At 41.3% G+C, this 23,736-nt stretch overlaps 1 protein-coding gene across 4 annotated transcripts in view; it reads left to right on the top strand.

The window, feature by feature from the left end:
* The window catches only part of AHCYL2 (adenosylhomocysteinase like 2), a 469,222-nt gene that overhangs the window by 166,491 nt on the left and 278,995 nt on the right, over window positions 1–23,736 (top strand). For 2 of the 4 annotated variants that reach the window (XM_085653637.1, XM_085653638.1), the window contains exon 2: window positions 16,738–16,846. In XM_085653637.1, coding sequence (XP_085509763.1) covers window positions 16,738–16,846 — 109 coding nt within the window. Of the gene's footprint in view, window positions 1–10,614; window positions 10,698–10,881; window positions 10,915–16,737; window positions 16,847–23,736 lie in introns of those variants that run through there. The other 2 variants (XM_085653639.1, XM_085653640.1) reach the window with 2 other exon arrangements.

Below are 23,736 nucleotides of genomic sequence, written 5' to 3'. Positions count from 1 at the left end.
TAGTGCCAAAAATTAAATTTGGCCCCAAACTCTTTTCCCAAAAAATTGTACATATGGACAAGTCCAATAGGTATCTGGGATAGCTGAAAATCTTTTGTGTAGTGCAGCTGGTGTAAGTAAGAACCTATTGTATACAAAAAATAATGTTTGTGTTGTATTGGCTGCTCTAGAGGACTTGCGTATTTTAGTCCAGATGTGTTGCCAAAGTACTAGCGGCCATGTAACCTTTAAATCAATCTCCCAAGCCTCCTCTGATCTAGATTTCTGTCGACCCAAGTGCTTACTCTGTAAATAGTTGTAAATGGTAGAAGCCTTAGGTTTGGTGTTTAACAAGGTATGTAGCGTTGGAGAGGAATTGGAAGTAATGGAGATACCAGAAGGGTTAAGCAACTGATAATATTTGTCTGTCACAGCGTTCTTGAGTATGTTATATCTATGACGGAAGGAGGTGGGTAAATTAAATGAATGAGCTAGTGAAGAAAAAGATAAATCAGAACCTGAAAATAATTGGCGTATCAATATTGGACCCCTATGCCGCCAGGTTTTCCAGTAAAAGGGTTTATTTCGAATAAGCAAGTGTTTGTTGTGCCAGACTGTTAAATTAACCCCTTGAGTGCCCATGACGAGATGGTCTCGTCATGGGCCGCGGTTGCGCTGTGCCCATGACGAGACTATCTCGTCATGAGCCCCGCCCGCTAATGAAACGCCCGGCACAGGGCGTGGAAAGGGCGGGGCACTCAAGGGGTTAAGGAAAGAATCACAATTAAAATGAGAGGATGGGTGAGGTAATTCCAAAAGTTTGGATGTTAGTTTAATAATGGGAGTGGAGAGGGACTGTGGTTTGGGAGAAAAGGAAAGAAATTCTTGAAAAGAGAAGGGAAGTAAGAATTGACGTTCTATTGAAGTCTAGAGAGGACAATCTTCTGTAGAATCATGTAACCAAAAGGATGCTTGGCGGAGAAGGAAAGCTTTCTGATATGTTGGGAAATCTGCCCTAGTGCGAATCAATTTAGATAAAGACATTCAGGCTTTTTCTTATTCCAAAAGAAAGAAGAGAGGATGGAGTTAATCTTCTTAAAACATTTAATGGGAATAGGGACTGGGATGTTGGAGATCATATATAAAATTATGGGGGATAGCATCATCTTTATAGTGTTCAAACGATCCCACCAAGATAAATAGAGAGGATGGCATTTTGCAGTTAATTCTGACACTTTGTTAGTGCATTTATTCATGCATAATGCCACCGTGTCTGTGATTGAAGAGGTGAAGTGTAACCCTAGATATTTATTGGACTTGGGACTCCATGTAAAGTTGGAAGCACTAAAATCTGATGGAAAAGTGTATTTAGTTTAAGGCAAAATCTCACACTTATCCTTGTTTAATTTGTAACCGTAAACAAGGGAGAATGCCCTCACTTCTTCTAGAAAAGCGGGAATTGAATCATCTGGGTTTGACATAAAAAGTAAAATATCATCTGCATACGCTGCAAGTTTCATATGAGCGTTTGAAAGCCATGTAATTGTGGATTTTGGCGTAGTTTAGAGAGAAATGGTTCCAGCGCTAAATTAAAAAGAAAGGGGTCAGCGCTGCCTTACTCCTCTACCTAAATCAAAGAAGGGGGGAATCATACCATTAGCACAAACCGCAGCTTGTGGACTAGAATAAAGAAGGGAAATTAAAGATATAAATTTAGGGCCAAAGCTGAACCACTTAAGGGTATAGAACAAATCTAGCCACTCCACTCTATTGAACGCTTTTTCAGCATCCATTGCTATTGCAGCCATGGATTGTTTTAGATGTGAGGATTTTGAAAGCGCATTAAAAAAAGAGTATTGTATTATCAGTTATAAGTCTTCCTTTAACAAAACCAAATTGTTTGCTCAACAAGTTCGGCAAAAAGGAATCTAATTGGAGAGCCAACGATTTGGAGTAAACTTTGTAGTCAATATTTACCAAAGATATTGGTCTGTAATTTGTACAATATTTAACATCTTTGCCTTCTTTAGGAATGAGGCATAAATGAGCTCGTGAGAAGGAACCAGTAGAGCTATGTGATAAACATCAAGAATTTGCCAGTGCGTGTAATTTGGGTAATAGGAGTTTGGGAAAAATGAACATAAAATTCGACGGTAAAACCATCCGGGCCTGGTGCCTTGTCCTCTGAGCCAGCCCTTTAGCGCTGCTCTGGCGAGAGTTTTAGTAAGCAGGGTTTTGGATGTGCAAACTAGTCGCTTTTCAGGCCTCCAGCTACAGTGCATGTGCGAAGGGCGCGTGCACCATTTGTCCACCTGCGTGATCACTTTTGTGGCCGCTTTGATGTTCTCAGTGAGCCGCGCATCCACTGAACATCAAAGCGGCCGCGAAAGTGCACTCCATTTGCCAGCATGCGTGCCTCTCTCCGCGTGACGTGCCCTACCCCACGCTACGTTTTTACTAAGCTTTTCGAGGACAACCGCTTTTTGGGACACTCTGAGCCAGAGCCAGTTTTCACTTACAGTAAAGGCTTCTTAAACAAAAAAATCAGGTACCTTAAATTATATTTTGCAAAAAACGCTGTTTGCGTTATTGGAATAAAAATGACATACACCAAAAAAATGCGGTCCCCAAACGCAATAACGTTATTGCCACTTGTAAGGCTCTAAAATCGATGGTAGCTCATCTGTTCATGTGCCTGCTTTATAGATCCCAACACAGCACGCAAACCGAGTCGGTGCACCAGCCAAGTGTGTAACTGCTGTTCCAAGGAGGATCGTTTGACCCCAATCCCAATGAGACAGTAGTTAATTCGATTAAAGCACGTGCTGCCGAATAGTGAGTAACTTCCAGATAATAATTCTAGCTGACAACGAGGCCTGCAGCAACGCTCTTTGCTTTCTCCCTGTTTGCATGCCTTTTCCGTATCAGCCATGCTCCACTTCTTTCCATTCCTGCCTCGCGCCTTCCTTCTTCCCTCCTCGCCTCCCTTCCCACCCTCCTTTTCGCTCCACGCACCTCGTGTTTTGCAGCACCTGCTTGAGCTGGCTGACTGCATTATTTGCAGCTTTACTCCGCGTGAACCAATTCCCCCCCCTTCCCGCCCCCCACCCCCACTTCTGCAGACCCAACACTCCAGAGGAAACGAAACTAACCGGTATCTGTTTGGCAATAAGGCCGCTCTATTCATGTACTTTCAGCTGGTTTTCTCCCTACTTTACCCTTAAAGTTCATACATTAAGCCCTAAACTTTCAGTGCCTGGGGATGTTAAGACAACATATAACGGCAAAAAGTTTCACTTACATGTTTATGCGCCTCCGTGAGGTGCCCCCTGGCTAACTGCATTCATGGCAGCTTTACTCTGCGTGAACCAATCCCCCCCCCCCCCCCATCCCTTCCCGCTCCCACTTCTGCAGACTCAACACTACAGTATCAGTTTGGGAATACGGGTGCTTTATTCATGTACTTTCGGCTGGTTTGGAAGCTGCTTCTGAGCAAATCTTTCAGCACCGGCACTCGTTCACTTACAAATTAAGCACTTCTCTCTTCCCTATTCTCATGCATTATCTTTCTCCCTAGCTTTCTATCCTCTCAACCGACCACCTTATCCCTCTCAGTTTCCCTCCATATGACTGTTGCCAAAGCGCCAAAATAACATTCAACAATCCAAACAGCATTAGTTAGAATATTTGCTGTATTTTTCTCCGCATTTTCCAAAGTTTTATTTACAATGTGCAATTGGCTTCACTATCTACTTTCTCATGTTTGTAAACTCGCAGCTTGTGTGCTGCATGGCTAAACACTTATAAGGTCCCAAAGACGAGACCTATTGGCTATGCCGATGAGGGGTTTGATGGGACTTTTGAATTGTAGAGAAAAAATGCGACAATGTACTATTAGTGGACTGTGTTTCAGATGTATATAGTGATTTATAAAAGAGAAAATTCATGAAGGATTTCATCATTCTTGAATTTGAGAGTAGCTTGTTCATTGTATATGGATTCAATGTTTAACTTTTTTTGACGAGTTTTCAAGTAATTAGTCAGAATTTTTCCTGCTTTGTTTTTGCCACGGTAAAATTTTGAACTAGACTTTAGTAAATATAAAGAAGCATTGTCAGTGGACTTCTTATTAAATTGCAATTTGGCATCAATAAGAGCAGTTAGGCTTTCTTTCGAGTGAGTGGTATAATATAGGTGTTCTAATTTTTTTGATGTTGTGTAATAGGTCATTGGTAAATTTGCGTGCATTTTTTCGTTTCTTGGCGGTGAAATTAATAATAAAATCTCTGGCTAACGCCTTAAAAGCATCCCATAAAGATGAAACTGATATGGAGTCATTTTGGTTTATTGCAAAGTACTCATTGGAGAAATCAATAAAAGAAGCGGTGAAAACTGGATCCAGTACAAGGGAGTTATTAAATCGCCATCTTCTGGGGGTGTTGACTTTAGGCAGTATGTCCAGATCAATTAAAATAGGAGCGTGGTCCGACAGTAGAATGGGGCCAATTTCTGCATTCATGGGAGATTGTAAAATGCTATGGGATACAAAAATATAATCTATTCTTGACTGAGTGTGGTGCATTGGGGAATAAATAGTGTACTCTAGTAGTAGGGTTACACAAACGCCAAGCATCATGAAGTTTATGTTGAGTAATAGCATTAAGAAAAGATTTGTGGGAATTATTGGGAATAAAGTTAACTTTGGAATTCCTGTCAATAAACGGGTATAAGACTTGATGGCAATCACCTGGAATTATATAATTATCTTCAATATAATGAGTAATTTGCTTTTCCATCTCAAACCAGAAGTATGCATCGCCAGCAGTGGGAGCATATACATTAAAAAGAGAGACTAAAACATTATTTAACAACAATTTAACATTTAACCACCGACCTTCAGTATCTGATTGTTGCGATATAAATTTAATTGGTAATGTTTTACGGCAAAGTATCATTACCCCATTGTGTTTACCATCTCCTTTGGAAAAGTAAATCTCCCCCACCCATCCCTTTTTTAATCTCAAGGATTCATTCTCCGTTAGATGCGTTTCTTGCAAAAAATACTATATCGGCACTTAATTTAGCTAGGTGGGATAATACTCTCTGCCTTTTGATAGGAGAATTTAATCCCTTAACGTTCCATGAGATGAGTTTTAACGGCATAATCTATCATAAAATGACTGACCTTCTTTCACTGCTTCATGCTATTATTTCAGACTGAAAGGGAGAAGTGAGATAGATGTTTTAAACCAAAGAAAAAAGCCAGACCCAAAAATACATGGTAGAAGGAACATAAAGAACAAGTATCGGAGAAATGAGAAGATAGTAAAATAAGTGCATGTGAAAATGAATTTAGAAAGAGAAGCATAGGTGTACATGCAATGAAGGCATGGATGACATCATACAGGCAATAGACCAGGAAGAACGTAAGAACCCGATAAACAAAAGATACGGTATAGATAAAGATCAAAAGGACATTAGCAATGAAAATCAAGTAGAGATAATGGAACGAGAATAGGAACAAAATAAGGACATCATAAGAAAAACGGATATAAGAATACATGAAGACAAATGAGAAAAGAAAAAGAAAAACATACCTACAAACAGTGAACATTGAGGAGGGGAGGGGTGGAACCACTTGGAGTAGGCAAAACATCCAGGAGAGGCACAACGGAACCAGGAGGCAAGCGCGCCCCAACGCTGAGTGAACTGTGTAAGTAAAGAATAAAAATGAATAACCAAATGAGAACTTAAACAATGAACAAAGGAACAAGAAAAGAGATCAAACGGGATCCAGAGATAACAGCAACAACCTCGACATAAACATCTTAGCAAAGGAAAGATAATATACATGCATCAGTAACAGCATACAATCTTACAGTAAATAAGATGATAAATGTTTATAAGAAATAATCAAGGAGAACCATTGTGAGGCAGCATCGGAGCTCCAGAAGCATCCATATGATCCATGTTGTGCGAATTAATGAAACTTTGTAAACGTATTGTGTCTTCATATGTGGTTGTTCTATTATTGTACGTGACTTTGAATAAACATGGGTGAAAAAGACCATATCTGGCTCCCATTAAATGAAGATCAGATGTCATGTTTAAGAAGGCTTTAAGTCTGGCCGCGGTGGCTCTAGCGTAATCCTGAAAAAACAGTGGTGAACCAGACCAAGAAATTTGTTGAGTAGATTTAACTGCAGCCAAAACTTTTAACAAGTCGGTGTATTCTAGAAAATAAAGAATAACTCCTCTTGGCTTCAGTGTGGGTGAGGTACCTGATGGTGGATGGCCAAATCTGTGTGCGCGTTGTATATTCAGCATAGTGTCTTCTGGGAGATGTAAGATGTTGGGGAGGAATGATTTAAAGAAGGTGATAGGGTCAGAACCTTCTGCCACTTCCTGTAGGCTATAAATATGCATGTTGTTCCTTCTATTTCGATTTTCAAGGTCCTCGACCTGTTTGGTAAGTGATGTCACTTGAGATTGAAGAACAGTTACACTTTAGTGGTCTCTTTGGCTGAAGAAACATTTTGCTCCACAACAGTAAGCCTTGTATCGAGTTGAGACCAGCTATCCGATAAGGATTGTAACTTGGAATTTGTTTCCTCAACGAAGGGTCTAAGCGCTCTGATTTCTTGCAATAGTAGCTCCATAGAGACTGGCGTGGTTGATTTAGGTGGCGATGGCGGAACTTTCTTTAGACGCTTTACATTAGATTTTCCGGGTAAAGCCTGAGCAATATCCATCGTTGTATTAGTGCTCCCTTCTGAGAGGGAACCTGAATCCTCTAGCTTGGCGAGTTTAGAATTATTGGGGGAATTTTTGATATAAGAGTGCTTTTGTTTGGGTGTTGTAAGGCAGGATCCTTTTATCCTTCCCAATAATCCAAAAACAATGTTGAAGAAGGAGCCTAGAAGATATTCTAAAAAGTCCCAAAGGATGCACAATAAATTCAATGGCGATCAAAGTCCAATGAAAGGTAAAGCTGTGACACCTTCATGCTGACAAAACAAGTGTGCTGTGGTGCAATAACAATTGAGGCCTTTGATTTCATGAGATACAGGAGCCGCAATTTTTAAAAAACCATTTAATTTGATGGGGAGACATTTCCTGTTATATAAGAGGAATTCCAGGCATTTATCTTTGAGTCCCACAAAATGGCGGCGATGTCCACATCACTTCAGGGCTTGTTTTCTTTTTTTTTTCTTTAAAAAAAAAAAAAACAATGATGAAAAACTGGGTTACATGACCTGTTCTGGCACACCAATATCTGATAATGTCATTAGTAAGCCGCTATTTCGTTATTGGAGGTCGTATAAGTTAAAGCTTCATTAGCGGCTGTCATAGGGGGAAAATCGCGGTGTTTTAAGATTCAAAATGGTGGCCGCGATATCGCCGCGTCTGTGAGGCAAAGAAAACTTCAAATGTCAACATACCCAGGCATTTCCCAAATGTGCCGGCGGTCACATTTTCTTCCCCAAGCCTTCTGACGTATTTTCCTTTGATTTCCGTGCACGTCGAGGAGAGAGACGCGAGATCGCTGCTCCGGTCCGGAGAGCCTCAGGAGAACGCCGCCATACCCAATGGGATCCAAGCCACGCCCCCCAGCAAACTGTCTTCTTGGGGGGCTGGGTGAGGGGGATGTAACGCATAGCAGCCCAAACCTCCCAACCTCACACTCCACTAAAACCTGTATTGTCCATTTTGGGCGAAGAAGAGTATATATACTTCAGAGTTGACTGTCCTTTAAATGTAATTAACCTCCAGTAAGTGAAATTACTGAGGAGCCTTATGGCAACGCAAAAATTGATTGTCAGTAGAACTATTTGTAGCACAAAAAAAAGCATAGAAGCCGCTTCATTGGTAGGAAATGTGTTCAAATATTTAAACTGTAAACCACATTATGTCCTAAAAGAAATTGCATGCAATTAGAAATTTTAAATGTACACGTTGATAGCCTTGTGAGGGAAGACTAAGTTTCAACAACTTTTTAACTGTGAACCTAGTTGTTGTGGACTCAAACGTGCTTAATTGATTAATACCAAGTTTACCATATGCACTTTTTAAGTGAAATAGCCTAGAAGTGCTGATAAAGAGTGTTCCTACTACTCAAGTCCTTTTGCCAAGTGCCCATGTTATGAACTTTTCTCTGTTAAGTATAGAAATATATTAAATAGTTTTTTTATATTGTGTTTAATAGCATTATTCTAGTGATTTAAAAGTGTTGTAAAAAACAAGTTTTACAATTGCTCAGCTCACTGATGCTAAATCTTTTGACCTTGGAAAGATAAAGCGTGAAGTGGCCCTGCCGGGATAGAAACTAGTCAAGGGCAGATCACACGTCAGCAGCATGCTTTTAGCTTTGTGAGCATCATCGCTGGCTCACTTAAGTTCCTGGCTGTAAAGAGCGTACATTTGCACTGTTGCCACATCTCGGGCTTATGCATGGACTACACAAGAGAGACTATATAATACTGTGGAGTTGTCTTTATATTGTTCTGACGTGCTTGCTATAAAAAATAAAGTAACCATCACAGCAGCTTACCGTGCCAGATCTATTGGCTTCGTCAATGCTTGCTTTGTAATGTCTGTTGCGTGAGGCGTGTCCCCTTTCAGTTAATTCAGAGGGCCAGAACTCTGGACAGATGTAGTCTGCTCCGAGCAGATACAAATGACATTAATTTCATCAGCGTAGTGGGAGTCTTATCAAGTTATCTTCGTTACGACCCATTATATTATTATTTTTATTTAGTTTTTTTCTTTATATGCTTGAAAGCAAGCACTGTTACTTTATTGAGTGGTTATTGATGAGCAGCCATGTTTGTTGCAGGTAATGTTGGGAGTCATTGGAAGAGTCCCATCGACAGGTGATTAAATTGTGACAATTGTTAGGATGAGCTTTTTTTTTTTTTTTTTTTTTTAATACTTTGTGCTCCATAAATGACTTGAGCGCCAGGGTTGACATCCAAGACGATGGACTACTGGGGTGCCTCATTTCATTTTGTGACCTGTTGGCAGTTTGTGGGTTCTGCTGTAATGCAGAGACCGTACATTATGTTTAGGGTTGATGTGGTGCAGCCATACTCCTTGCTTTTGCTTTTATTGGGGCATCCTTTTCTTTCACTTTGGGTGTGCCCACACAAAGGGTTATAGTACTTGCCCTTGCAAAGGTAACTGGATAGTTTGCTCTGCAGCAGCTGTGTTCTTAACCATTACTTTAGAGTGAAGTGGCTACTTCTCAACTCTAACTTGCTTAGGCTGATGTAAGTGCCACATAGTAAAGAGCGCAGTATGACTTGTTGAGTCCGTCTGTGTGAGCGAGTTTGAACAGTTCAAAAGTGGTTGTTAACATTGAACGGGGGGAATGTATGTCTTTTATCACCCACAGCCCTTTTATATTCAACGTTATATTTCCTGAGCCCCGTACTAGGTTAAGTGCATACAATCCCCCTTCCTTCTCGTCCCCCTGCTTGCTTCAGAACGGTTTTGAAAGATATTTAATTGTGGTACTTTCACTGACAGATCTTTCTGCTTTTGTCAGCTTCTGTCACCCTTTCGTTATGTGACCCTGACTTCATTTCCCACTTCTGCCCCTTTTTTCGTCCATACCCTGCCACCTCTGCCCACGTACTGCCCTCGGAATGCAAATGTTTAAATATATTGATTAAAAAAAAAAAAAAAAAAAAAAAAAAAAATTATTTGGATGTACGACAGATTACAAGTGATTCCATGTACCTGGTGGGTGGAGGAGGATAAGATTTGACAAGCATTCATGCTCACATGGCATTACCAAGGGCATTAAACTGCTGGGGTGACAACTCAAGCTGAATGGAGCTCCCCAGAGGCGGTGTTTATGAAGTTATTCACCAGTCTTTAACTTCCACAGGACTTCATGCAGCATAAAATTAGCTCCTTGTGTGATTAGGTGATTGCTGGAGAAACGAATACTATGTATATATATTTTTTAAACCTGGATGTCCGGCTTTAAACCACTTTCACTGACTGAAGGTTTCTGGATTCCATTAACATGGACAGCGTTTTTTCCGACGATTTGCGCAGATCATGAAAGACAGTGCACACTATTGATACCAGTACTTACCATAACTTGCAGTGACGGTCCTACAAACATATGATGGATCACGGCTTCTTGGGTCTACTCTTCAGCTGCAGAATGACCGGGCAAGGGCCTGCACTCTACATGAAAAAACATAACCACCCTCTTTCACCTCTTCTTTAAAGCATGTGAAGTGTGGTAATGTGTTGGGCCACCATACACTGCACAGAAGGGCGTAGAATAAAGCAGACCTAATTAACAAGTCGATTACAGCTGGGTTAGGAAGCGTGCTTGGGACACGAGTGAGCCATTTTAATGTGCACGCACGTTGGTCCTTGTTGGACTGCTCCTAACAGTTTAGAGGTCAGCAAGATGACATTAATTACTCGGGCTGTACCTATAACGACGCGAGCAGGAATGCCTCATTAAAGACTGGGGTTCATGTCTGCCAAGCGATCCGCTGGAGGCCAGGCCAGAGAGCCATTCGGGCAGGTTGGAACCAGACCCAGCGAGATCGTAGGTGCTCCAAGGTATAAATGGATGGCCTTGCGGTGCCCAGTCCTGCCGGAGGGATTACGGCCAGTTCTTCAGGATTGTCGCCATGCTCAACAACAAGAAGAAATACAATGTGAACGGAGGCTCTGGGTTAAAATCCCAGGTGAGGACCAATCTATGACAGAAGTGATTTTTTTTCCCTGCATATTAATGCCATTTTATTGGTGGGATTTTGTCCGATATTTATGGAAGAGTTGAAGCATTTCAAGGTCTGCGAATGTGATTCCGAGAAGTCGTGGTGTTGTAATACTGCGAAAGACCGACTGCTCCCAAAATCGCCATAGTTTCCTGTGCACATAAGAATGGACTGTGCTGATATGGTAAGATCTTTAAGAGAAGTTTTGGATTTTAATAGAAATGACCAGAAGTGTTCACGTTTCAGGTTTCTGCAGTTAGATGATTCGAGGGCTTCTGTATGAGAGACGAGTCAATCATGGATTTCAGACAGTAGGAAAGACGACAACTCTGTCCATCTTGTACTCCCTGGGATTCTCAAGTGCCATTTGTCTTGGTAACCGTGGTGTTGTGTAGTTGATACACAAGGAAGGAAGGGGAGATAACGTTTTCTGCACTTGCTGTTGAGGTATACTGGGGCACATCTGACCACAACAAACCCGTGCTGTCATAGCACATTGATAACTGATTTGTTTGTGTTAGATCACTGATGCAGAATAGCAGACCGTGCTGTTGAACGAAAGCAATGAAGAAAAATAATTACGAACTTTAAGTTACTATTTCATTGTTCTTGCTTATGCAACTTACATGTGCTTTCTGAGCGAGCCCACTGGCATTGAGGAACAGCTACCATGCAGCTTTCAGTCCAACTACACACAATTGCTGCTTCTGTGCGTGTTCTTATGATTTCTGTTCCTTCACCAAGGATGGGTTTTGTGTTTGCTTTCGTTGTTAAGTTTCATGTGCAGTTCAGGGTATGGCAGTGGTTGGGTCATCCTTTTCTGCAGTGACACTCTGCGAAACAAAACAACAAATATGCAGGACATGGTCCAAAGTGTCATCAACACTCATCTTGTTCTTACCTGGGATTAGTTTATGGCCATTGCATTGCAAGTCACTGACTACTTGGCCCTAAAAGAGACCTTTGTTGCTGTTTAGATGCCACCTACTGGGAAGTAATTCCTATCACAGACACACTATATCTTACACATACTATTTGTTACCCATACTGCTTTGATACTGACCACTAACTCCGGTTATTTCAACAGGCTGCTACTGAGCACATCATTTAAAAGCACAAAGGTAGGTACGAGCATGAACAAGAAAGGGTCGTAAAAGAAATAAAGTAAAATGTTCTGCTCATTTTGGTGTACCACACCCAGGCTGCTATTAAATGCAGTTGTGGGAAAGTAGAGGTAAGAGAAAATGGATATTACAGTAGTAGAACGATTCTGATTTAATGAGGATGCAGGGGAGAGGGAAGGAGGGAACATGGTCTTTCATACTGGTTACTTTGTGTTTGCGTTGACCTGGAGCAGTTTGGATCTGCTCTGGGGGATGAGAAATGGAAAGAAAAGTTTGTGGTGCTCACCGATGTACGGCAAAGAGCACCCTGGTCCTACTCTCCCAGAGTTAAAAGATGGACCTGGGTTCTTGTGCTGGTTCTGTACGCTGTGATTTCCCCTCAAGGTCTGAGTTTTAGCAGATGATGTTTGACCCTGCCAGGAGACAGAATGGTCTCCACATCTTGGACGCACCTCCAGTGTCCAGTCATTAAATAATTGCTCTGTGTTATCCTGGCTCCATGCCATGAGAACAACTTTCCTGCCTTGGGCTTTACTTTTACAAATCATTATGTGTTATGTACATAGCGTCAGCAATCTTGCAGCTGCTTCCAAGCGCTAGTTTGGATCAAGTGTGCTAGTCTTAATGTGTTCAGTTGTCCAATGAATTAAGTCGATGTAACCCAAGGCCATAAAACTCAGAACACACTACTGTGCTAAATGAAACCTTCCATCGGGAAATTAGATGTCTTTGACATGGAGTCAAAAGGTAATCCATACTTCTGTTAAAGCCTCTGCAAATGACGTGGTTCTCAAAGGGCTATCTTGTAAAAAAATGTTGGCCTCTCCACAATTTAGATTCTGTAAAATTAAATAAGGGTGTTAAGAAAGCATCATCTGGTTGTGAATTTAAATCTTTATGAAAACTTTTGGGATACCAACTCCTCACGTTCATTACCACATAACATTAGCGATTTTAGTCCTGTTTAGCTCTCTGCAGAATGTTTTCAGCTACATCGGCTGAAGAGGAAAATAGACTTAAAGTGCCTTCTTGAGAGATGTTTTCACAATAAATATGTAATGTGTACCACTGTTCCCAGATCTGGTTCTTGAGGGGATAGGACCTTAAGAATGTACTGTGAACAGAGAACGCACCAAGTATGGATCTACAGGAAGCCAGTTTAAAAACAGTTGGAGTACACAGGCTTATTAGATGTACCTTAATTACTATAAATCTACACTGCTCAGTGCACCGTTGTACAGTGTTTATATAAACGATTTCACATAAACATTTTTAAATAATATTTTTAACGGTATCTGCTGAAGATGTATGTTTTCTTAAGAAACGTGTTGAGAAACTTTGTAAAACACGGGTATTTATTTTGTTCCACTTTGTGTACTGCATAATTCACCTACAGTCACAATGTTATATTGATAAATACTTGATCAGCAGTCTGCAAAGTTTGGTCCTGCATTGCTGCATAAACTCATTGACTCGTACTACCCTTATTAAGCCTCTAGCACTCAACTTTTCAGCATGGAAAGATGACTGATTACTAGTAGAGTTGGTTAAGAAATGTAATTTGGCATCAGTGGCACTAGCATGTCTGGCGTGTGGGTGTGTTGGGAATGCTGGAGAGGCGGGCAGGGAAATAGTGAACATTGAACTGTCCGAGTTGGATGGCATTCCTAAACTAGGATCGTAGTCAGTTATGGTGCACTTGTGGGAATACAATAGTGGAGTGCAAAGGTTTTCCTTAAGAAAATACTAAATTATATGAAAGCTTTTTAACTTTTGTGAACTGTGCAAAGTTTTAGAAATCATGGCAAGAAGTCCTGCAAAAAACTACCCTTTCTCTTTTTTTGAAGGTCAGCTTGTGTGTGGAGCAATTTCTCACACGCGTGTTTTTTTGTTTTGTTGCACGAATTCTCTTCAACTGGCTAAGTTTTCTGAAAGGGACATACTTACGATTGTGCAGTTATTTAGTTTGTCATCTTTGCTAAATGTACTTGAAAAAATATTTCTCACACCCCTAGTTTAGAAGATATTGAAAAACAAAGCATATTAACATTTTTTTTAAACATGTTTTATTAAATTTTTACATCGTGTACGTAAATACATAGTTGGTATTTCCATGGGCATGTTATGCATCTTCACTTAATTATAAGCGTATCCTTTATATAACAATATTTGTAGTTTGCCACACTAGTGTGAACCCAGATCTCAGTAACTAGTTTACATCCATATTACACATCCTAGGAGTCCCCATAGTGCTTCGCGTTGTACATCTGGGTGAGGACATATGCCACATACTATAACTTTAACTATGCAAAACCCAATCTATCTGGATTAACCTATTAACCATATAACCTTTACCCCCCTCCCTCCCAGTTCAACCACAGTATCAGACTATGCATGTGCAGCTGGCATTTCCTCGAGTCCTTCCTCCATGTTTTGTAACTGCGGCTAACGTTTTAACTGTATATAGCATTAATGCATCCTGTATATATTTGTTGTTACGTTTATTTCTCAGGGCATTGGCGTATCTATAGTAGTGTTAGTGCTGCGATGTCAACCGATTTAAGTTCTTCCACTAAGACATTCCAGTCGAAGGAAATAGGTTTTTTTCCTCAGTCCTCGTCTCTCCTCCCTTTGGATTTCTATGCCTTCAGCAGTACCCCAGCGAATTGCATCTGCATACCAAACCTGTATCGCAGGTGCTTTCCTCGCCTTCCAGCGCTTTGTTATTACTCTCTTTGCTGTGATTAGCATCAAGTTAAGAAAGCGAGTTGTAGGTTTCCCTACCTTACTGTTGAGCCCTACACCTAACAGGCAAGATTCCCAGGTATACAGACTCCTCCCTGGTGCTAGTGTAGTTAATATGTGTTGTATGGTAGACCAATAATTTAAAAGGCGTGGGCACGACCATAGCATGTGAAGTAAATCGGCCAACCTCTCTGGACAACTTGGGCATTCATCTGCTACTCCCCGCAAATATCGTATTCAGTCTGTGAGGGGTTAAATATGCACGGTGTAGTATCATTAATTGTATAAATTTAAATTTCGGGTTACGCGACACCTTTCTGGGGTATTCTATAACAAATGTCCATTACTTGTCTGTAAGGGCTTTCCCGATCTCCACACTCCAACTTTCTCCAAGGGGCACTAGCGATATTGCTGTATGTGCTTTGATCCCATGTGCTAGCTATCTCGTTAGGTGACTGCCATTGCCCATAAGGTATAACATATTCACCAATTTGTGTGTTCGTGGTTCTACCCCATCCGGCGCCCAGCCTCGGCGCACATATCGCAGTATGTGTGTGTGTCAAAAAGAGTATTTGGCACGCCCTGTTTTCTCACAAACGTGTCATGATCCGCTAGCATGCCGTCTACGAAGAGCATACCTACTGTATCCACCCCAGACTCCACCCACACCGAGATGCGCCTTTGTGATAGTATCTCCATTTGTAAAGGAATGCCCATCAGGGGTATATTTGGGGCATATGGCCCCCATTGTTTGGTGTAGCGTAGTGTCTTCCTTCAATATTGTAGGGCCACCTTCAGGAGTTGGGGCGCTGTTGATGGTATTCTGGTAGTCTGCATCAACATTGTGTGTAGTGTACCCCCACTCCATTCCCTTTGTGTCATACCTATTTCTTGTAGGTTCCGGCCTGCTAGCCAATATGCCATCCATTGTAATTGGCTGGCATCACAATATGTCTTGAAATCCAGGACTCCCATTCCTCGATTCTTAGTATTTAATTTTAACTTGGGTAACCCTATTCTTCGTCGTCCTTTGCCCCAGATTAATTCCACTAGGAGTGTATCCAGTGCTTTAAATATATGTGGTGGAATTACTACAGCTATATTTGTAAAATAATACAATAATCTGGGTAGCATCACCATTTTAGTAATGGCTACCCTACCCGCCGCCGACAGTGGGAGAGTTCTCCAGAATTTAATTTGTGATCTAAGTGTGGTAATTTCCCTGGTAATCTTGCCATCTATCAAGTTGTCGAGGTCCCTGTAAATATGTATTCCAAGGTATCTAAAGGTGTCATGTGCTATTCGGAAGTTCCTAGGACCGAACTGCAATGATTCATCTAGCCTGTTGTGTATCAAAGCATATTAACTTATAGGATTCTTTGGAGTTGAAAGTTTTAGGAGCTAAAAAAAAAAGTGTTTGATTATCCAAGCGTTGTGCCGTCAGTGCCACTTTGCAGTTTCTTTTAGTTACGTTTTACATGGATACCCATAAGTTAGAAGTGAGTGCGATTGAATAATTATGTCCTTTAGGGGAGGTTATTAATATAGTTGTTCTGACCTTCGGAGAGAATCTTTCGTAGATGGTGGTTGTTTCTTGGAAAGTCTGCTTCCTTCGGCAACGAGAAGAGACTATTCCTTGCTCGGCTAGTTCAAAGTGTCATCTTGTCTTCTTTTAGTCTGAGTGCAGGTTGTCTGTCTTTATGGCCCCGGCTCTCCGCAGTGCAATGACCTTCCCCCTCATGCTCGTACTCTGTGCTCTTGGCTTCATCCATTCCACTTCAGTTAGACAAAGACTAAAGGAGGTCAATTGTACAGCGTTAATGGTATACTGTAGTGGTCATTAATGCCTCATTAAGAACCAAAGCACATCTCCCTGGAATCCAGCGAGGATTGGCCTGATTTGTCCTCCAGGACCTTGCTGGAATGCTTTCAGTGACTGAAATAAAACCCGGCCACCGTAGCAGCACTCCAAATCGCGTTTGCCCCCTACCCACACACATATAGTGAATTAAATGTGATCATTCATAAATCTTCGGATATATGTACTTTAGTTTTTCCTTGGTTCTCTAGCTGTTCAAAACGTATGAATACTGCATGTTATAAATGAGAAGTTTCTATATATATTTTTCTGTTTACAGATCCAGTTTGCAGACCAGAAGCAAGAGTTTAATAAACGTCCCACAAAGATCGGACGACGCTCCCTCTCACGCTCCATCTCACAGTCCTCTACTGATAGCTACAGCTCCGGTAAGTGCTCATCTTTACTTTTTATCGTGCCCAGAATCGGGAGATAGATGAGAAGGAGAAAAAACACTAGGCTGTTTGTTTCTCAGTATAAAATAAAGGGAATGGTCTGTCTTGAGTTTAGAAAATACATTGTTTGTGGAAAACGTTTAGTACATTCTCTCACAAGATACCCTCTAGATGTATTCCCTTGAATCTGCTGCTTTTAGTTGGATAATAGAGTATTTCTGTCCTACAATAGCAATATGCATGCCCGTGCCTGCCATAGTGTATGTATACATGTGTATGAAGCATGCCACTACATAGTAGGTGAGGGCAGTCTTAAAAAATCTAATGAATTTCCTAAAATCTTCAAATTTTGGACTCTCCTGCACATATTTCCAGTAATAAAATATATACATAACAGTGAGTATTCGCTTGACTCAAACGTATCTTTTTAATACTCTCCAGTCCTTCTTTCTGTGAGTATAAATGCATGTGTACGCGTATACTCTCGCTTTCTCGCGCTCTCTCGCTTTCTCGCGCTCTCTCGCTTTCGCGCTCTCTCGCTCTCTCTCTCTCGCTCTCTCTCGCTCTCTCTCGCTCTCTCTCGCTCTCGCTCGCTCTCGCTCGCTCTCGCTCGCTCTCGCTCGCTCTCGCTCGCTCTCGCTCGCTCTCTCGCTCTCGCTCTCGCTCTCGCTCTCGCTCTCGCTCTCGCTCTCGCTCTCGCTCTCGCTCTCGCTCTCGCTCTCGCTCTCGCTCTCGCTCTCGCTCTCGCTCTCGCTCTCGCTCTCGCTCTCGCTCTCTCTCTCTCGCTCTCTCTCGCTCTCTTCCCTGGTGCACTTATGCAGTCAAAGCGTACATACTTTTAAGGCCATTTTGTAGAACCGGTAAAGTAGAGTTTTCTTTCAATATTGATTCATGCTCATCCTCCAGAACATTTCTTTCTAAAACATATGCCTTTGTTTTGAAGGCAGTGCGATACCTATTTCTAGCTCTGTTCCATTAGAAATAAAGTGGCATGTCCTAGTCCAATCATTAAGCTGTATGCTGTCACATTTGTTACGTTTAACATAATTTGTTTTTGTGCAACAAATGCAAAGCAAGAAAACCCAGCTTCTCTTAATGGGCGTACTGGTGTAGTATTGATGATACATTTATTCATGGCTGTCGTGTCTGGTCAGTCATAGATTGGGTAAAGAGGATAACTATTCTGAAGTAACTCTTCTCCATCATGCTTATAGTTCGTTGGACAGCAAGTGATTATGATGGGTGATATTGTGACTGGTTCCTATACACCTATATTAACATGGCTTCTTTAGTCATCTTAGGATGTCTCCATTGAGGATTGCAGTGCAGACATGCGGCTGTGAAAGCAACAGTAAATGTTTTCTCAGGTTCTCTTCCAGAGTCTTGATATGAGAAGTAAATAAGCCACTGTTCATGAAAATCGGAATAGGTTATTTCCCATGCTTTTGCTGTCTACTGCAGTGTTTAAAAAACTCACTTGTGCACTTGATTCAGAGATTGCCTGGTTTCTCTTTACTGGGGAATGCCTCCTTTCAAATGGCCTTTGAATATACTCATGTGAAACCTTTTTGTGCAGAAAACAGTTTTTGTGGTGTAGAAGCCCTATATGCAGTGCAAGCCTAGCTTGTGCCCTCCTATAATTTACCCTTTTTAGTTCCTCTTAGTTCTTATGAGGCAGTATCTTGTGAGGTGTATATTGAGGAGTCCATGTCAGATAACTATCTGTCAGTTGCTACACACATTAATTTGGGGGGCGGTGGGGGACAAAATATTTAAAAGAAAACACTTACCTCCTCGCACCGCGGCCTCCTCCGTCTATTCTCCCTCGTTACTGAAGAGTCCAGAAGCACATAGGCTCCCCTGAGCCATTCACAATGCTGCTAGCTTTGGGGCCATACAGCATTACAACCCTTTTGGCGTGGGTGACCTCTTGCTTGGCCCAGGTATTAGTTGGGAGATCCCTCTTGAGCCGAAACTGGTCCTCCTTTATAGCACGAAGGAGATTGGAGGGAGCCAATATAAACAGCATCTCTTGTTTCTGAGGCTAACGCTGGCTCGACATCTCCCAGCACTGGAAGGTGTCGTCCTCACCCTTGGTGGGGCGGTGGAAGGCACCCATGGACAGATGCATGGGGATTTAGGTTGCAGTCTTCCAGACAAGAAGCTCTTACCAGAAACATGGTCAAATTTTGAGGTGGTGGGCAGCTTATCGAGGTATCTGCTACCCCGTTCGATCTACCAAAGTGATTATCGAGGGGGAGATACAGTCTTATGGCTCTAAGAAACAGTAGAAGACCCCCATCGGGGAGATATATAAAGCCATGGGTATCACTAATGACTGGAGTTTTGAGTGGTGGTGTTCTGTCTGCTTGTTTTATAGGGCTATTTTACACTGGGGTCATTGAGACCTACTGTGAAATTTATTTAAAAAAAATTAAGGTAATCGTTTTGAATCGGGATAGGGCTAACAAAGTCTGTGAAAGTGCATTTTTATAGCGAGAGCTTTCCTAGCACTTGCACGGTCCTGGAGCACTATTGAAATCTGGGTGACTTTTATTGTTAGACTATGATGCGCTATCCCCAGGATATGGGGGACGTCGCCAAATCGCACTCTGAGATCACTTGATATAAAATTATTCAAGGTATAACATTTTTTTCAAATTTTTTTTTTCTATGCTTTCTATTTACTTTTCATGACTTGCATTCTGTTAGTTTCTTGATGTCCATCACATGTTTATAACATAAATACGCCCAATGCATTTCAGGCAATGCTCTTCATCAGGGGCTTAATCCTAGAAGAATAGAAGAAACTTAATCTGAGTATTAGTCTGGTACACGGATCTAATCTTAAACAGCTCAGCTTTTGTTAGTGAACCTGAATCGAGGCTAGTGTGAATGGGATATATATGATACTGAACGAGTTAACAATGGGTGATTCTGAATAATCTGACTTTTATTGTTCTCAGAGTATCATTGACCAGCGTCAAAGTAGTCTTTTGCTATCTGGTTGTTTTTTTAGATGTTTACATGAGTCGCATTGGATATTGGGCAGCAAGGTTGCAGTAGGTTAACATATTATTTAGTGAATAATTATGTTAAATAGGGACCATCTCAATCTCGTTATGGAATCGTTTGAAGCATTATACGCCCGGACTCATGTGCCAAAGGGCATTCCCGTTTGTTTTGCTGTGCTGGTCTGCAGGGTTTTCAACTGCTTCGTTTCTGGTGATTGTTATATGTTTGAAATTCCTTCGTCCATGATGTGGTTGTCATGCCATTCTGTGTGTATGATGTTGCAGAAAGTTTAAGTTAACTCCTTCACAGTGGTTGATGTATAGATTGGTGAATTTGGGATGGAAATTTAGGTGGCAATCATTTAGCCTGCTATTTGATTTGGTACAATGTTATGTGGCACGAAATATGCACTGTTAATCTTTGGCGATGTGAGTGTAACGCAATATGGATGTGGTGCCGATGTGGCAACCACCAAACAAGTCAGTTAATTGTGCATGAGGGCAGCCCAGTGCAATGTCCAAAGAGTGCCATGATACAGGTGCCCTGCCCATGAAGATGAGTTGGATGTTGGGCTATCCTGAATTGTTGCATCATTCTGGCTCTGAATAGTAAGTAATAAGCATTTCATGCAGCATGCTAGCTTCCAAAGTCTAAACACAAATTTTTGTCAGCTATTATTTTTAAATTAATTCTTTCTAGGTCATGCTCAGTCTTCACACCGTGCCTCACACCTCTTTACCACTCCTCTATCCTAACAACATATTTGAATTTGTTGGTGTAAGCTTTGAGATCATGTTACAGCAGAAACATGTTGGTCAGGTACCATAATCAAGGCATGCACAGCTTTGATGGTAGTTACAAACTGTGGCAGGGCATTATAATTGCAAGTACAATTGTATAGCGTTTACTCGCCCTGATGAGGTGTTGAAGTGCTTTACCCTAGGAATCACTCTGCTCTGGAACCCAAGGTTAATGATTAGTCCAGTGTTATTGGTATTGTTTCTTATTGGGATTAGTTTTGTGCTCTCAGGCAAACGGTTTCGTTTACCTCAGTCTCTTTGTGGTAGATTAAATTAAGAGGAGTTATAGGTGGAGTATTGGTGTGGGAGGTGGTTTGTGAGTTCATGCAGATGGGAGGGGTGGTATTAAAGGATAAGATAGAGGAGATTAGGTATTACTAGGTTGCAAGGGTAAAACTTTCAAACACGTTTGTGATTTTTTTTTTTTTAAATTTTTTTTTTTTTAATGAGTTGTGGGAATTTTTCAGAAATATATTAATAGCGGTTAACGCAAACATGCAGTGATTTCGAGAAAGTTGTGCTCAGAAAGAAGGCATGCAGAGGATGGAAGAGAGGGGAGAGCCATTTGAAAGAAGAAAAAAAAGCAGTGACCATCTGAAGATTTTAAGTAAAGGACAGTTTTTCATGCCGGATTTTAGAAATGCAGAGAATGCAATTTCAGCATGGAAGGCTGTATAAAATAAACAATCACATATATATGTGAAAGGAGGGGACAGCCAGACACATTGAATGGATAACAACAAAACGGAGAAAGGGGTGGGGGTGCTTGAGAGGAGACCGAGAAAATAAGGTAATACTGGCCTAGAGAATGGGAGAGCAAGAGAGAGAGAGAAAGTATGAAATAAGCGGGAGAAAGAAGGACACTTTCAGAGAGCTGTTCTGTGGGGAGAGATCACACGGGGAAAAGACCCATTTGTTTTTAAATCAGCTAGGTTCCAGTATCACTCCAGCTTCATAACCATGTGGACGGCACATCATGCTCGATAAGTTACATTATTGAAAACTAATTTATATTTGGGAAACCGTTTTTTGCAGGCAAGTTAACGAAAAGTGCAACTAGTGAATCATAACAAGCCATCCTTTGGTTCTTGGGCACATTTAAAAGCCTCCCAGCCACGAATCAAGCTGTTACAAGTGTCTCACACGCAGGGGATTTTCTGGAATTTAGTACAATACAATCTGTAACAAGCATTTGCAATGCAATAGGTCTCGCAGTTGAGAGATTTTGAGCTATTGGCATTGTAAATGACAATGCCTTTTATTTAGGTGTTTAAAAAACCTGCAATAATAAAAGGCATTGTCATTTACAATACCAATAGGTCAAAGTTTTGAAAATGCAAGACCTATTGCATTGCAAATGCTTGTTTGCACTGTCATTATAGCGTTAGTTATTTGCTTTCCATTATATAGGATGAATCTCTTTAGGAGCTTTGGACTTGTGTTGTAGTTCTAAATGATAATTTTGAGGCTGGTCTATATCGATTTGTTTCTAAATTTATAATGAATTCCTACTAAACTCAAATTGAATTGTCAAGTGGATTATTATGTGACCAAATTGGTTACACTGTATCGTAAATGTGATGGTTTTCTCCCTCTTACCTCCTAAGCTCCTACCAAGACCATCAGATTTAAGTGGGCTGAAGAGACGGACATCAACTACCTACCATCATGGGAAACAATTTCCATGGTGTGACCTACTTAGACTGAGAAGGCCCAGCGCCAACAGAAGAGAACAAGGCTCAAAACGAATTGTTTCTGAAAAAGAAATCTAACCCAGTGGAGAAGATACGCTTCAATTAAGGAAAAGTAAAAGTAAATACTAAGGGAAATTAACTACAAGCTTTCACAAGCCCAACTATTAAAAATGTCCGCGTGACTTCAACTGAGGAGTACACAAGAATGTCTCTTCTGACCAAAAGCTCCTGGAGATTCAGCCCTTTGTTAGGCAATCTTTGTTAACAAGACTCTCACTAAGACACACCCGCAGTGCTCTCGGTCAAAGACCACATTCTTTCTATCTCCGGTTTTCTGAATGGAAAACTGAGAAGTCAGTTGATCACCCTGAACATTACTCATAGGAAAAATGATAAAAGAGCAACAACATAAAAAGCATTTAATCTTAGTCCCTCCGACAGGAGCCGTCTACGGTGCTCATGGACCAGGACGTGCTGGCACTGGCCGAACATCTGCTGTGAAATGGCCATGTTCGGAGCCCCGCCAGTCCATCCTCCGCAACCACTCTGGGTTCTGAAGCATTCACCGCGCACCCCCAGGCCCTAAGCATGAGGGTGAGTCAGCCACGCAAGAAGAAACCCGTACAAGAAGAGGCTGCATCCAGACCTGGGCCTTCTCAAACACCAGGAAACGGGAAAGTATTTCTGCAACCTTGTTTCTGGGACCCAGCCAACCAGTGATCACCGGGCAGTGTCCAAGATGGGTCTGGTCGATAGTTCAGTCGGGTGTTTTACACAGTAACATGTGCTGCCTTGGGGCTGCTTCGGAACAATACCAAGCTTGAATCGTGTATCTACAAATGGTAGTTTATCAGTAAAATTTTTTGGGAAGAGATAGAGTGAACAAGGTGAGACCTTATAGTCTAGTTACATCTTGGCAAAGACAATTTTGGCTTGAAAAGATACACTTGTTGAGTGGGGTATAAACATCTACACATATACAGAGAAACTATACCCCAGGATTTTGGAGCAATTAGAAAAACAGAATATAAAGCACAGTCAGCGTAACATCAAAAAGGCCATTAGATCCATAAATGGCTCCATCTTTGATTATAGAACTCAAAACGATCCGGTTAATTTGAAAGTTGTCCTTCAACCTCTAATAGGTGAGAAAGAAATAATGCTATTAATATACAAGAACCAACAACTTGGTCAAGACAAGAGAGAGTAACAACTGGCAGGCTGGGCAGATTCCTAATCGCACCAAAGAACATCCAGCGATAGAAAATAGCTATTTCCTGGCATTCAATTTTAGCAAGTGCACTAGTAAACTGTAATATAACTGGATTAAAACATAAAACTGAGAAAAAGGATTGGATTGTCTTTATAAAATTCT

The sequence above is a fragment of the Triturus cristatus genome, chromosome 4_1 (genome assembly GCF_964204655.1).
Source record: "Triturus cristatus chromosome 4_1, aTriCri1.1, whole genome shotgun sequence".
Classification (NCBI taxonomy): domain Eukaryota; kingdom Metazoa; phylum Chordata; class Amphibia; order Caudata; family Salamandridae; genus Triturus; species Triturus cristatus.
Note: the sequence above shows the minus strand (reverse complement) of the source record. Positions and strands in the feature narration are given on the sequence as shown.